The 16477-nt window shown below is 38.9% G+C and overlaps 1 protein-coding gene across 3 annotated transcripts; it reads right to left on the bottom strand.

Moving 5' to 3' along the window:
* Nucleotides 1-60: 60 nt before the first annotated feature.
* On the bottom strand, nucleotides 61-16477 carry map7a (microtubule-associated protein 7a). Of its 3 annotated transcripts, none has more exons than XM_028437658.1 (15): nucleotides 16121-16477; nucleotides 15401-15502; nucleotides 14632-14703; nucleotides 14371-14534; nucleotides 14163-14262; nucleotides 12860-12976; nucleotides 12535-12695; nucleotides 10852-10976; nucleotides 10539-10759; nucleotides 9461-9623; nucleotides 9097-9265; nucleotides 8924-9016; nucleotides 8757-8807; nucleotides 8398-8623; nucleotides 61-837 (listed from the first exon to the last, which is right to left on the bottom strand). In XM_028437658.1, exons 1-15 carry the CDS (start codon nucleotides 16278-16280, stop codon nucleotides 827-829), a joined length of 1935 nt encoding a protein of 644 aa, XP_028293459.1. In that variant the 5' UTR covers nucleotides 16281-16477; the 3' UTR covers nucleotides 61-826. The 3 variants fall into 3 exon arrangements, with proteins under 3 accessions (XP_028293459.1, XP_028293460.1, XP_028293461.1); XM_028437659.1 differs by having other exon boundaries at nucleotides 9461-9608; nucleotides 16121-16471; XM_028437660.1 differs by lacking the exon at nucleotides 12860-12976 and having other exon boundaries at nucleotides 12535-12671.

The raw sequence follows: 16477 nt of genomic DNA, 5'->3' as shown, positions 1-16477 counted from the left end.
ACAGTATCTTGCAACTGCAACATGATTTATTTTTAAGTTAACAAATTGTTATATCATGATTGTATTTGTCAATGTTCATTAATAGCCTCTGTAAGAAAATAACAACTATTTATTTCAATATATTTTTTAAAGCTACTGTATAGGGAGCCATTGCAAAAGAGTCAAAGAGCCACATGAGGCTCTAGAGCCGCAGGTTGCTGACCCCTGCTTTAAGGCTTCAATATTGAACACATATTGTAAGTGATAGCACATAATGAACAAATATAGCTTTCATTTTTGCTTAGTGCATTGTATATTCTAAAACAATTAAGCAGAGTCTATGAGAACTCTTAGCAGCTTTATATCTTATTTACAAAATCAAGGCTAGCCTAAGCATTAGCTCAACTCTTAGCTATTTTACCTCCACAGTGAACAGAGTAGGGAAAAGTGCTCTAATGTAAAGGACTATCAGAAATAGGCAATGTGATTTTAGCGTGACGTAGCATTATTGTTTGCAATGCTCTTAAAGGCAACAAACATGGTATAACTGATTATTAGCTCTATTTCCTGTCAAGCTAACATTACATTTTCAGCCTACATTTGTTCTTTTTTTTTTATTTAAATTTGCATTTTTCTTTTTTTTTGTAGGCATTATTAAACCAGAAATCTGCTGCAGATTGAATACATGTTTAGCTTTGTATTATTACTGCTGTTTATATACAGCAAAGTAACCAAATGCATATTTCTGCACAGTAAGGCCAGGCTGTATTCATACATGCATCAGCAAACAAGATGGCTGCAGGCAGCTCATGTTGAAGTCTTTGATTGTCCTTCACTCAGCGTGTGATCAGATGACTTCTGAAAATAGGAAGAGAAATCACAAAATATCACATATTACAGCTGTGAATGTCAACATCTGCAATGATAGCAATGCAACTGTCAGGGCCAAAATTGTTAGTTATGTTTATTAACATATTTACTCATAGACCTTATTCTTTTTAAGGCTTTAAGTTGAGACTTTTCATTTCTGCTGTCTCATGTTTTCTGCTCTCTTCTCGAGGTCAGCTTCCCAAAACACATCTTATCCCTCAGACACAGAGGCATCACACAGTCACATGCCTACACACACTCACATAGTCACACATACACACCCAATACACATCCATTCATACACACAAACACCATACACGCACACACCTCCAACACTCACGACAATCAGGAGATACCAGAGAACTGGTTGTTTTGACCCAAAGAAAAAACTGTCTCTTTTCACCCTCTTCTATCACCTCCACCCTGTCCTCTTTATCTCCTGGGGGAAGGAGGGAAGGGGGACTGAGGGGGAATATACGTGATGAGTTAGAACTGTGTGCCACTCAATCATCGGACGCCCGCCCGGGCGGTCACTAATTTTGTCCATCTTTGTACTCTTTTTTACTTAGTTTTATAATAAACCTTTTTTTATAAAATCATCAATGCCTCGCCTGGACTCTATCACTCAACCAGAGCAATAAATCATGTCTCCAAACGAGGTCAACCGCAAATTTGCCGTGACAAATTGGCGATCACGAACAGGATCCATCTTCTACTCTGGGGGGCTTCTGCCGTGGACCAGTGGACGCACTTAAAACCCCAAAGCTGCCCCACGGTGGGCTGCCCCTCGGACAGAGACTGGACCACGAACCATCGGTTGACACTCAAACACCAATTCGGACTATTAAGGTAAAGCTGCCTTTATATATATATATATATATATAAATTTTATTTTACATATATATATTCGCTCTGTGTTGATAGAAAGGCAACCAGTCGAGCACTGTATTGATTTTCATCATTCTGGAGGTTCTCTCCTCCTTCAGCTGTTCTGTGTTTTGACGCAGTGAAGGGACTGCCATGAGAGAGGGTCAAATGGTTGAAGTTCTTTGCTTTTTAATATTATAAGTTCCCTCTATTTTTCTTCGGGCTCGGATATTTTTGTTCAGGCATCTAGTACGGCTGGTCATTATTTACTTTGGTTTTGTTCAGTCACCTCCACGGACAGCCTGTGAGGTCCTGACCATAGGATAGACAGGCAACCAAAGTTTCCAAAACACCCCGGTACCATGTACTGAGTTCACCTCTGTACCGATATCAAAATAGATTAAAACCCCAAACCTAACCTAAAGTGTAGTGAAGACTACAGGGAGTAAAACACTAATAATGGGAATCAAACAGATGAACAATCCAATAAACAAATAATATATGCATCCGCATATACAATCTTGGTATGATGTGAACTCAGATCATGCTTTCGGTGAGTTTAACTTTTTTGTTTTTATTTTGTTTAAACGTGTGAATGGAATCAGATTTCTCCCTTTGGTTGTTTGGCTTTAATGCTTTCATTTTGGACGAGAGTCAGCTGCTGTGTTTTCTGTGCGTTTTGGGTTTTTGTTTTTTTTTCTCTCAGCTGAACGTACGTGTGGCACAGGGAGCCACAATCACACACACACACACTCACACACAGCCACACCCACACACACAGAGAGAGAGAGAGCCACACCCACACACACACAGAGAGAGAGAGCGAGAGCCACACCCACACACACACAGAGAGAGAGAGAGAGCCACACCCACACACAGAGAGAGAGAGAGGTAGCGCCCCTCATTGGCCTACAGAATAGTGCTAAGCCATTACAACACAGACACTATTTTTATTTTTATTTTAAATTTTATTTGATTTCATGTTTGATATATCTGGGGTCCACTCTAAAATGACTATGAGCAACACACACTCAAACACACACACAGATGAATACAGTATTTCATTTTATTTTATTTTAATATTACTGTTATCATCATTATCATTTCTTATTATTTTATTGTTAGTTTCTGTTGGCTTTGCGGTTGTCCCTGAAGAAACGACATCTTCAATGAAAGCTCTTAATGAATGAAATCACCTCCAACTCTTATGCTAATGAAATGTCAACATCATACAAAGGACCAAGCTTCAGAAGGAAATGGACTATCAAAGGACTCAACTCTCCCATTCAGCAAAGCAATGCTGCAACGAAATAACTCGCTCAGTCCCAAGTCAACTCTTCATCGTCTATGGAATGGGCCGCATGCCAATGCTGGGATTAACACATCCTGCCCCATCATCAAAGACTGAGAACCTGTGGGCATCGGAGTTGGTTGGACACTCCCCCACCAATGAGTTGCGGGTTAAACGCCACGATTACTGCCTGAATGATGGGCAGCAACTGCAGACTGATCACACGTCTGCTGGAACATCCTCACCAAAAAAGACACTGTTTCAAAAGCCACGAGGATACCAAGCCAGAAGAAGTCCACCACAGCCTTTGGTGGTAGTGCTATATCACTTTAGCCTTGAACTTTGGCATGGGGGGGGGGACAACTAGCAAATAGCCAACAAGCTTCTCCTTCGATAGGACAATACTAACCCCTCTATTTTCTGACTGTACGCTAGATTATTTTGTTTTCATTTATTCTCTCACACGCTTTGAGATACACTTAAAAGGTGTGCTCTAAGCAGACAGCCCAGACATACAGTCACACACTCACGTTCATCACTATGAGCTGAAACACAGGACCACCATAACTTCACACAGAACCCTTCTGTTTGCCACATGAGACCATGTGTGCCCATCATTTATCTTTGCTTTTATTCATTTTGTTGCTCATTTATTTACACTGCTTTTGCCTTTATGAGAAAAAACAAACAAAAGGGAAGAAAATAGTGTTACTAATAGGTTTGTTTTTGTTTGCTTTTCTTTCTTTTTTTTTTCTTGTTGAGGGGAGACCCCCACAATGCAAGATATGGTTACATCCGTTGAAGAAAGAGCCCTCTGTTGCCTCAGCTTTTGGAGCTGAAGTTTTTATTTTTTTTTAATTCTTTTATTGGCCATGATTTTTTTTTTTTTTTTTTGAGCTCACACGTTTCTTCTCCTTTGTTATTTCTGAACGATTCTTCTTTTACTCTTTTGTTTTTACTCAATTTCAGGAAAATTGAGACAGAGATTGAGGACTGCAGCCTCAACCAAGTTTACATTTTGACATTTTTGACCGATACCCTCGTAAACAATCTGTACCTTACCCTTTTGAAGCTGCTTGCGACAGACAGCCTAGTTCAACATTCATCGTTTTCATTTTGCGCGCCTCCTCCTTACCGCGTCGGACTGTCTTGCCGGCCCGAAGCCACTCGACAGCAGGGGGGGTACCAAATTTTTCCTGAGAAAACTGTCCCATTAGTTGCTATGAGTACATAGGCAATTACTTTTCAAACAAGAAGTCCTGGTTTAATGTGCAGAAAAAAAGGATAAACCTTGCTAGGGGAAGCGCTCTTTGGGGGATAGTGGTCCACCTGATTTGATACATGCTTGATAACCGAATACTTTTCTGAACAAATTTCTACGTTCTCTTAGAGTGAGGGTTATTAGAGGTTGCGTGCTCCGTTCAATGTTGAATAATATTAGAGGTGCCCAAAAAGTCCTGGCAGTTGTGCAAGTTTTCCATCGGTAGGGGACCGAGGTTGAGTTATTCCCAAGCCCCTCATTCTTTAGGGGTAGTGGTTGACTTTCCTGCTGATTCAGAGGTTTTTCTTAACTTTCTGGAGACGGACAGCGGTCGAGTTTTCCCTCGGTAGGAGACCGAGGTTGAGTTATTCCCAAGCCCCTCATTCTTTAGGGGTAGTGGTTGAGTTTCCTGCTGATTCGGAGGTTTTTCTTAACTTTCTGGAGACGGACAGCGGTTGAGTTTTCCCCCGGTTGCGGACCGGGGTTGAGTTTGGTTATTAGTGCACTGCCGTGCCATTTCTGCCTGATCAGCAGATAGCAGACTGTCAGTACTACCATGGGCAATAATCTAAGTGTAGACTCCGCCAAGACGGAAGTAAAAAGGAGCATACCTCTTATTAATCAGATGATACCAGTGAAAAAGCAATTAATTAACGCTAAAAGGTTGCCAAGCATGGGGGGACAATAAGAGCTCATTGACCACGAGAGAGGAGGTGGACTGGCTATCGCCGCTGGTGGGTTAGATGAGGCCTATATTCTACTTAGACACTATGCAGCAAAACCTTGTGAATGCATGGACGTGAAAATTGAGGCATGAACATGTGCGGTGCATGAATGACTGAATGATGACACGTTACGTATGCCTGAGAGAACCGCGTTGTGAGTGCGAATGTGCCGTGGACGTGTCATTGAGTGATTGACCGATGATTGGCTGTTTGACTACACATGTTCCTCTGTTTCACCTTCCTTTCCTCCTGGGTTTTGATGCACTAGATCTTCTCCCTGTTTTTGCCAATCATGTAGTGGGGTGTTCAGATCTCACTGCTGCTTGTTAATAGAATTATGGTTTTAGGCCTTGGGCCTTCTAAAAAGTTTACCAGGTTTTAAAGGTTATTTTTCTGGGTGTTTAAAAACACCAAACGACATTTTCAATATATAATACCACTTTCAGTGGAATGACTGGCTTTGACCTTGACTGACCTTACTGTTCATGTTCAGTGTCCATGTTTTTGTTGTTGTATGTGTATACTCGTTGTTGTGTGCACTTGTCTATGTCTTCGTCTTAGTTGTTGTTATTGTGTTGTTTCTTTTTTCAATATACAGGTCACTGGCTGTATACTCAAAGGAGACAAATCAAATCCAACCAAAGAAAAGGGATATTTTAAATTATTCATTTAAGTCTTAATGTTTTCCTCTCTTTCTGTTTCTGAGTGTTTCCTAACAGAAAATGCCACCGCCTTTTCGACTCCGATCCTGCCTCCTTCAGCCGTCATGCCTGGTCACTGTTCTTATGATGAAGGATGAGAATTAAAGGGAAGTATTGTCCATAACTATAACTGGGAAGCAAAGGGGAAATAGATTGAACTAGACACGTGACAGTATGACATATTGTGGATGTTCTAACATAATATCTATTCAAGAGACTACAGAGACTTCCAATCCAACTGCGAAAGTGTCGACAGATCTTCAAATTTCCAAAGGGAGCGTACAGTTGACCCTGGCTTTGACCTTTATGGCTGAGGAGGAGGAGGTCGAGGAGGCTGGAGGGCACAAAAGCAGGCGGACACAAGAGAGAGGAAAACGGAGACACATCCAAAATGATCAGATAAGTGATTTTCCAATGATATTTATCATAAGGTTTTAAGAATCCAAATGCATTCTTATGTAAAAAAAAAAAAAAAAAAAAAGGAAGGGAGAGGGCCAATGTCCCTCTGATTTTTGATTTATATTTTATCATGGGAAAATAATATACCTCAAAAATCAGAGGGACGTTGGCCCTCTCCCTTCCCTTTTTTTTTTTTTTTTTACATAAGAATGCATTTGGATTCAGATATATATATGTATTCCATATTCATTGCTGTGATTGCCAATGATTTTAGTAGCTAAGGATATTTGATTTTATTGTGCATATGACCTTGTCTCACGTAATATTCATTATGTGTTTATGGGGTTCTTTGTCTTTTCCTCCTTTCTTCCTGCTCCAACCTTGGGGATGCCTGAGTCCCCTGAAAAACAATGCCTATATCCATAGTGTTATGACGGTGTCAGTACCGTTTGTCCTACAGACCACGAGAGGTTGAGCTACAATTCCACTAACTTTTTTTAGTAAGTTTTGTGTTTTAGGCTGTGCTAAGGTTAAACATTTTCACTAACTAATTTTGCCTTTTTTTTATGTGTTGGACTTTGTCCAAAAAGGGTGGATTGTCAGGGCCAAACGTGTTAGTTATATTTATTAACATATTTACTCATAGACCTTATTCTTTTTAAGGCTTTAAGTTGAGACTTTTCATTTCTGCTGTCTCATGTTTTCTGCTCTCTTCTCCAGGTCAGCTTCCCAAAACACATCTTATCCCTCAGACACAGAGGCATCACACAGTCACATGCCTACACACACTCACATAGTCACACATACACACCCAATACACATCCATTCATACACACAAACACCATATACGCACACACCTCCAACACTCACGACAATCAGGAGATACCAGAGAACTGGTTGTTTTGACCCAAAGAAGAAACTGTCTCTTTTCACCCTCTTCTATCACCTCCACCCTGTCCTCTTTATCTCCTGGGGGGAGGAGAGAAGGGGGACTGAGGGGGAATATACGTGATGAGTTAGAACTGTGTGCCACTCGATCATCAGACGTCCGCCCGGGCGGTCACTAATTTTGTCCATCTTTGTACTCTTTTTTACTTAGTTTTATAATAAACCTTTTTTATAAAAATTTGCCGTGACATTATGCTGTGATTTCCTACGTAAGAAAAGGGTCAAAATTAGTTTAATTTCTGCTTCCTCACAACTAACACAGAACTGCTATTATTATTCATACCAGGGTTGGGGTCAATTACATTTTTCAATTACAATTATGTCTTCAATTATCCAATGTTCAATTACAGTACAACTCAATTATGATTACAGCATTTTTTCCAATTACAATTAAAGATACAATTATTATTTTTGGCTTGTCAGTCAATTACAATTACATTCTCAGGGTTGGGGCAATTACAGTTTTAAATTACAGTTACGTCTTCAATTGTTCAAATTCATTTACAACTCAACTACGATTACGTTGACTGGCATTTTTCCCCAATTACAATTATAATTTTCCCCATGACAGTCAATTACAATTAGGTTCTCAGTTACTAAAGTTCAAATTCAATTAATCGCAATTACCTAGCCTTTAATTAATAAGCCCATTAAAATACGCTAAAAAATATTATCTATCATGTAATTTGTTTCTCATCTCTTACCTTATTATCTTGTTTGGCTTCCTAATCAATGAAAATATTGGTATTAATATTTGATATTTTTTTAAATGGTAAAATATCCTGAAAAGACTGTGTTCACACCGAATGCGTCTTCTGCGGCACCGGACGTGTCTGCCACACGAAACGTACTGCAGGGTCCGCAAGATCAAAAAGTGTCCCCAATTCACTTCATACGCACCTCTGAAGCAAAGCCCCGCCCACCAGCGACACATCCAACTTGGTGAGTTCACTGCCTGCTGAAGCGAGGAGCTGCGCTCCTTTTTCTCCTCTCACAAACATTAACCACCAGTGAAAAAAGCCGGTGTGATTAGCGGCTAATGCTATCGTAGCTCAGTGCTGACTTTCAAAGATGAAAACTACAGAGAGAACTTTTCCCAGCTACCACCAACTCCTCGCTGATTCTCCTCCACGCCAATTCCTTCCTACTCTGGTCCAGTATGGCCTTCGCACCCTAACTACAATTACTTCATAATTGTAATTAATTATCAATTACACAATTACAATTTCAATTGTCCCCAAGTTATTCTTATCTTATCTCTTTTATGTTCACATAATCTAAATATTCTAACCGTAATGGACCTTCCAGAGGCTGCACAGGAAGGTCAAGTGTTTGTAGGTTGTGCTTGTGCTTCACCTGCTCGTTGGTGAGCCTGGATTTCTTCCAGCCCGCTGATCATTCTGAGGGAACTGCGTTCCTTAAAGGCCACAGCAGGCACCATGTCGGCCTCGTTATTTAGCAGCTGTGCAGTTTTAGTCCCCCGAGGAAGTCTGACAGCATCTTCTATCTTGTCGCTTTGCATGGGCTCAGTGTTTTCCTTTGGTTGTGTGTCCTTTGGAGAAACCCTCGCTGGTACCGAAGTCTGTAATTTTTAAAAGGCATGAGCCATTTTAGTCAAGCTGTGAAGCTCTTTGGGAATGAATGAATGTGGCTCTGTGTGTCGTCAGAGACTTAAGGCAAGGCGCTTTCAAAGTAAAAGTAGCGGTAAATCTTACTGTATCTGGTGAATCCGTCCTTCTGGTTCTCCGCATGATCTCCTCCAGTCGCTGAGAAGAAAACAGCTTTGTTAGAAAGCGTTTTCATGTTTTTCACTTGTCTGGTGATTGCACAGACATTATGATAGCAGGTATGTATACATGTCTTTATCAATAGAAATTCCTACTTTCTTCCTGACTTGGCGTTCTGCCTCTGCTTTTTGAGCGAGTAACTGTTGCTCCTGCTTCATCTGCTCAGCTTTGGCTTGTTCCTCCTCTCGCTGCAGGATAAACACGTGATCAGCCATGAGATGCAGCCCCTTCTTTCTCTTACAATAATATGAAAGTCCATAATGCCTACGCGTTTCTGCAGAAGGGCAGCTTCCCTCAGAGCTTGGGCTCTCTCTTCTTCAGCCTGCCTCTGCTCCTCTTCCTCCCTCCTCATCTTCTCCATGAGGAAGAGCTCAGCTTCAGCCTGTTGTCGTGCCCGCTCCTCTGCCCTCCTGAGCTCCAGTTCTTGTTGTTTTTGCCTTAATATACACAATAAAATTCAACACCACCTACCTTCTTTTAACAACAGGACGCTAAAGTAAAAAAAAAAAAACTGAATGCACTGAATTTTCCTTTCTTGAACCTAATTCAATACAGTCGATTCTAAACAGTGACGTATTATGATGTTTGATTAGTGAAAGCAATATTCCAACCAGTTTAATGGCTAAATGTACCTTTCTGCTTCCTCTTGTTGCAGGCGTTCCTTCTCCTCGCTTTCTCGTTGTAGGTGAGCCTGTCTCTTTTTTTCAGCCAGTGAGCCATAGCCATCCTTTGGGTTTGTAGTTCCAGCTGAATGATTTTTGACTTTCGCTGTTGATGGAGCTGAGTGCAAAAACACTATGGAAAGTCACACTTCCACCTTATACTGGAAGCTTTACTGTAGATACTGAAAACGGAAAGTTTAAATGAGCTCTTTATTCAAAGTGTATGGCACAATTCTAGGGCTTTTGTCAGGAAAAGAAAGAAGTGGAAGTTTAGCATTTGTCCATACAGCAATACAGGTAGGAAGAGATCTCTTTAACCCAACAAAACCCTGAATATTCAATTGAAATTTAAATACATGGCATCATTTTTTTGCGTCCCCCAAAAGTAAATGCAGAACATAACTCAAAAAACACACACATTAATAGAAAAATACACGAGATGACTCCAAATATACACAAAATAAAAGACAATTGTTAAAAAATGTCAACAAAAACATAAACAAATGATACCAAGAACACACAAACAACAAAAATACACAAAACATCAGAGAAGAATATACAAAATAACATCAGAAACACACTAAAAACACCAAATGAAAAAGAATAGATTTACTAAATGACTCCAAAAATGCAAAAAAAAATGACAACAAAAAACACACAAGATGAGAGAAAATGAACTAAATGATACCAAAAACAACCAAAATACACAAAATGACAACAGAAATACCCAAAACAACAACAAAAATATACATAAACTACTCGTACAGACTCAGCAGTCCCTCATATTGTGTTTGGATATTGATCCCTGAAATCTAATAACTTTTTCCTTATCACATTTCGGATATTTCCCGAAATTATCTTTAGAATACGCCCTTTAATTTTTGAGTACATAAATTCTATTAAACGGCGGCAAAACTTAACCTCCTTAATCCATTACACATTGCGTCCATAATCAGGAAATAGAAGCCCCGGTAACAATGCAGATACTTTTATTATAAACAGAATTAAATCATTTAACATTATTTCTTTTAAACACATTTAAGCTCACCTCTGTTATCTGCTGTTAGACTATGTTTCTCTCTGTCAGGAGGGTTTGGACGAGACGCTTTAGATGAATTCCCTTGCATTTGACCTTCAGTAAATGTCCTGACAGGCCTGGAGTTTCCAGGAGAGAGAGCAGAGCTGCAGATAGTAACATCTTCCTCTGGGACAGATGGGAGCTCTTGCTGCAGTAAAGATGAGCGTCGTCTGGTTGATTGTTTGGCAGATCTATAAAATCCAGGAGGGGGAGAAAACACTTTTAGTCCAACTTGTGGGTGTTGTGGGCGTATTTTGAAAAGCCCAGGAGAAGCTGTCTTTACCGTTGTGGTGAAGGAGAAGCAGTGCCACCATGTTTACCTGTGGACGCTTTTACAGCACTTTGTCTACTATTTAAGTCATTCTTTGCATGTATTTTAACACTGCTTTGCTGCCTTGGTGATCTGGTCTACAAGTTAAAAAAAAATAAACATATAAGAAAATAACCATTAGGTAAATCCAGGGTTGGGGTCAATTATAATTTTAGTTACATCATGATGTAATTATAATTGTAATTGTAATTAAAAAAAAATGCTACTGTTTTAATCATAATTGAGTTCAAATAATTGACTTTGTAATTGTAATTGGCATGGAAATTCTACAAAAACTACTTTAAGACTAATGCCATGTAAATCGCGTTGTGTGACCAAAACAAGGCGCTATATAAATCCAATGCATTATCATTATTATTATTAAAAACTGTCATTTACAATTGAATTCAATGCAAACCTGTAGAACCATGTTCCAGTTCTATGGCTCACACATACTGTCTATAGTTAAAAAATAAATAAAATACTTTTCATATCAAGTTCCCTTAAAGTTCATTTTACCATTTAAAAAACATTTGAAATTGAGGGGTATAGTGACAGAAAAAGGCTCAGACGCCCACATCAAAAATATTAAAACCAATATTTTCATGGATAAGGAAGTTTAACAAGGTAACCATGAGATGACAAATAAATTGGTTGATAGATATTATTGTTTTAGTGTATGTTACATCTACCGGGCATCGTCCCTGTGGCCCGCGAGCCAAAGCGGGCCAGTCCAGTCCGCTAGGTTTTTTATTTGTTTAGTTTTTAATTTTTGACGAGCGACCATGGTAACAGTTGGCCAAAAAGAGGCAAGAAAAGAGTGTAAAGTGACTAAAATGGGCCAAAAGCAGTGGTCAAAAAATGGGCAAATAAAGAGGAACCAAGTGGTATGTATAGTCAAAGGGTAGCTTAAACAAACAAACAATAGTGAAAAAGGGAAAATATGTGGAACAAAAAGCGGCAAAATGCAGGTTTAAAAAAAGGAAGGAAGTGGTATTTATTGGGCAAAAGTTAGCTGATTTGGATGCAAAGTGGAGAAAAAAAAATTAGATAAAGGACAAATGGGATAAAAGAAGAAAAAAAAAAAATAAGAAAAAGAGGATATAAAAAAAGTGTCAGAAAAGGAGCAAAAATGGGACAAAGAAAGTTGCAAAATGGCCTAAGGAAATAAGTTAAATTTTTCCTTTTTTCATTTTCTGGGGGAATAATAATTCAAATTTAGACAATAAAGAGCCACATGTTGAGAATCACTGACTTAATAACATGGTGATAATGTAGTACGATAGAAATGCATATTTTTTGTCTTAGTCCACCCCTGGTTACAGCTGATTTAAGACATGGGTCAAAACTGACAGAAACACAAGAGGAAAGTCACGTTTTATGGGGTTATGTATTAAAGGCTCAGTAATTGAGATTAATTGTAATTAAAACTTTTATTAACTGAGAACGTAATTGTCATTGACTGTCAGGGGGAAAATAGTAATTGTAATTTTAATTGTAAATGGTGAAAATGCCAGTCAGTGTAATTGTAGTTGAGTTGTAATTAACATGGATAATTGCAGACGTAATTGCAATTTTAAAATGTAATTGATCCCAACCCTGGTTAAATCAAGGCTACAAAATGAATGTAGACAAATGAACATAATTTGGGTTTACCAGTGCTGGACTGTTGGTCCTCTGCTGCCTGTTGTTGGCACTCGGGGTGACAGAAAGCCTTTGGAAGACTGCAGCAGAATGCTGCTGAGGTTTTTGAGGAGAAGGGGTGGTGGATGTGTTCGTGGAGTGGAATGAAACTGCACGGCGACAAACATGGAAAACTGAGCCCATGGTTTGGAAAGTTTGGAAAAAGATGCACGAATGAGGGGAACAGTGGAACGGGATGAAAAATGAACCAGCAGGATTTGATAAAGTTGGAATTGAGAGAGTGGAGTCAGAAATTAAGAAGGATTGAGGAGCTTTTGGCTGTCACGAGTTAGGGTACCTTCTTGTCCTGACTGACAGCCTGCACTTTTGCTCCTGGCCAGATAAGAGTATGTGGGTGTAAGGAGGCGTGTAACTAGATTCTTCTCCCATGCAGTCAGAGGTAAGTGACGAGAAACTAGTGCATTAATCAGCAGTGTGAATAAAGCAGTTAGAAAGAGCAAAAGCAAGACAGGATTTTTGGTTACAGGAAGAAAGGATTGTTAAAGCTATGGAAGCTCATTCCCGCCAGTAAAAATGTAAAATGAAAAAACTAGGAAAAGCAAAATAAGATAAAACAAATAAATCAAAGTCACAATTATGAGATACTATCTAAGAGGTCTAAATGGTCTTCCATGTGATGCATCAAAGCTACAGTTGGAAGTGGCTAAGACAAATTTTAACAGACGTATATCATCATGAAAAACTACTTTTGACCTGGATTCACAAATGTTGAAATTTTAGTTGTTTTGGCGGAATCTCACAATATCAAAATCAGCCTCCAGACGTTTGAAAGAAATAACCAACTGTGCAGGAGACGAAATAAGATGGATGAAGATGCAGTCTTTATAGACCTTTTTGGACCTTTATATACCTTTTTAGACCTTTATAGATCTTTATAGACCTTTTTAGACCTTTATAGATCTTTATAGACCTTTTTAGACCTTTATGGACCTTTATAGATCTTTTTAGACCTTTTTAAACCTGTATAGACCTTTTTAGACCTTTATAGATCTTTATAGACGTTTATAGAACTTTATAGATCTTTGTAGACCTTTTTAGACCATTTTGGACCTTTTTAAACCCGTAAAAACCTTTTTTTTTAGATCTTTATAGACCGTCATAGACCGTTATAGATTGTCAGTTGCAAACATCTTGCAGGCAACACGGCTATGTGTAAAAATACAATTCATTGTTATTTCACTGCATTGTCATGTACAAGTATACAATGCCCTCTTGAAGCTCATTTTTAGATTCATTCTCATGAGGTACTATAACATCTACACATTTCCAGTGAGAGTCAGTGTTTCAAAAGCGAGATGGTATCTCATAAAATATGACTTAGTATATCATAATTATGAGATAGTATCTCATAATTGATTAAGTATAAGATAGTATCTTGTAATTGAGAAAGTATGAAACAGTATCTCATAATTATGCTTCAGTACAAGATATCTTAAGTGATATTATGAGATACTGTCTCATAATTATGACTTACTATATCTTGTGATTATGACTTAGATAATTTTATTTTACTTAGTTTTTTTAATGATGGGAATGGGCTTCCTTATAAAGTAGAACAGGAGAAGAAAAAAGATGGATACCATTTTTTGTGCTCTTCCGTCCTCTTAGGTTTTCATTGATGAGCTTTATGGCCCTTTGGCTTTTCTCCTGAGTCTTACGCACTGCAGACTCGTTTCGCTCCTTCATGTAGAAAAGCACAGGTCAGTATCGGTTTTCCCCAATCCAATCACCAGATCTGATCTCCCAAATGATGGAGATAAAAGTTGAATGTGTGACATCAAAGCTCACTTTCTCCTCTTTGAGCCTTTGTTGTCGCTTCTCTTCCACCACAGCGCGTCTGTTTTCTTCTTTCTGCCTCTGCTCCAGGAGTTTCTTTTTGCGTTCCTGTAGTTGTTGTTCATAGAGACGCCTTGCCTGCTCTTCCCTCTTCAATCTGTCCAGTTCCCGAGAGGCTAGGGAAGAATTAACCAGTATTTATAGAAGGACATGTGTGTTAATGTCATTAGAAATCAAGGGCATTGTGTGATTTGTAACACATTGAAAGCTCACCAACTAACTTCTGGTACTCTTCTTTTCTTTTTCGTACTGCCTTCAATCTCTCGTCGTAATCTGTTCCACTGCCTGCAAACAAGGCCAGACAAGTGCTACTATTAGCTATTAACAATATGGATCCTCCGACTTTTATCACAGTAGTATAGGTCATAAAAAGGGGATTTTCTGATCTGGGAGCAACAATATCAGAATATCATCTCAGTTTAGAATAATGACCAATCTAAAGATGAATACAGAGGAACAATACAGAGTTTAGTCCGCTGTTGTTGTTGTTGTTGTTTAGTGTATTTTTGTTGTCATTCTCTCTTTTTGTGTGTTTTTTGGTCTAATAGAATCATTACTTGCATTCTTTTTGGTTGTTTGGTATGTTTTTGGAGTAATTTTGTGTAGTTTTGTTGTCACTTAGTGTATGTTTTTGTCATTCTGTGTATTTCTGTTGTCACTTTGTGTTTTGAAGTAATTTTTGTTGTTGTTATCCTTATTTTTCAGTTATTTTTGAGTGTGTTTGTACTCCCCTTATGTGTTGTTTTGGAGTAAATATGTGAATTTGTTTGTCCTTTTGCAGTTTTTTTGTAATTTTGTGTGTAGTTTTTTCTTTAAAACTTTTGTGCGTGTACTTTGGGGGCTGCATAAAATTAAAACAAGGACCACATGTGGCCCCGGGGCCACCACCAGTTGCCCATGTCTGGTCTCGATAATGTGTTTATAATTATAATGATTTTGATTTATTATTTTTAATAAATTATTTAACAATTATTTAACAAACCTGCAGTTTTTCGTGGACCTTTGTTCCAGTTTTCACCAAACTTCTTTGGAGAAACTGAGCTTTTCTTGGTCTGTGATATTGTCGTGCTTGTAGAACCGTTCTCTGAAAGGAAAAACCAATCAAAAACCATGTCATTCAGAGAAAGGTTTAGTTTGTATTGAAACATCTCGTCGATCCTCCGACTATGACGAACAGACCTACGATTGTTGCCTGAAATTACTCGTGTCTGAATGGAGTGTGAAAAAACCCAAACTAATGGTGTTAACAAGGCTTTCCTAAGGGGGTTACTGCTGATGATGATGGAAGTGGCCTTAGGGTTCGGTTAGCTCTAAATAGAACAGCTGTTGTGAGCTGCCTGCGTGGATGAAGAGAGAACATGCTAGTAGCACCTGATCGCTCCACATGTGTATCACTGAGACTATATTTGAAAAAATCTCACTGTGAAGACTCCACAAGAAACTGTAAAATGCACATTACAAGGATTTACATGGATGTCACTGTTTCTGGTCAGAGGATGCTGATGCTGTGGATTATGTAATATGCAGCACATATAGGCTCATTCGTTTTATGTTTACAACCATATTTTTTTGTTTAAGTTAAAGGATTTCCAGAATCATTATATGAGCTGCTATGATTCTTGACTCTATAAAGGGAGCAGCATCATGTTATTAAATGCAGTATAAGCTCATACTTCTAGAGAAGCACAAAGAAGCAACTAACCTCTCTTTTCAAGGCGATTTGTCTTCTTCTGGCTCTCGATGGTACGCGTAGAAAGCGGACCCTGCGATGGAGGGATAACACTCTGCTTCTTCTGCACAGCCATGCTGTACACTGAGGCTGGCATACCAATGCTCTGGCTCAAACCCCCTCCTCCTCTCATCCTTTTCTATTTCAGGACGCCTTGGGGTCTACTGTGCAAGGACCTGCCTCCTGCATCAGCTGCTTACCCATCTGTTTCAAACAAATACAGAGGAAAAAAAACTGATAAACAAGCTTTTCTGTGATGTCATCCACACATACGCAGCACACTGTTTCTTCTGATGAGTCACAGGGCTTATGTTAAAAAAAGGCTTCTTT

Source organism: Gouania willdenowi, chromosome 22 (assembly GCF_900634775.1).
Source record: "Gouania willdenowi chromosome 22, fGouWil2.1, whole genome shotgun sequence".
Taxonomy (NCBI): domain Eukaryota; kingdom Metazoa; phylum Chordata; class Actinopteri; order Blenniiformes; family Gobiesocidae; genus Gouania; species Gouania willdenowi.
Note: the sequence above shows the minus strand (reverse complement) of the source record. Positions and strands in the feature narration are given on the sequence as shown.

Bases quoted from the DNA above. Each gene is read 5' to 3' on its own strand.
- map7a (XM_028437658.1), bottom strand. From the start codon at position 16,280: ATGAGAGGAGGAGGGGGTTTGAGCCAGAGCATTGGTATGCCAGCCTCA. The intron at 10,760-10,851 runs GTAAAGACAGCT...TGGATTTTATAG, and splicing joins GCTTCTCCTTCACCACAACG to ATCTGCCAAACAATCAACCA. The intron at 9,017-9,096 runs GTAGGCATTATG...TTTATCCTGCAG, and splicing joins CTGCCCTTCTGCAGAAACGC to CGAGAGGAGGAACAAGCCAA.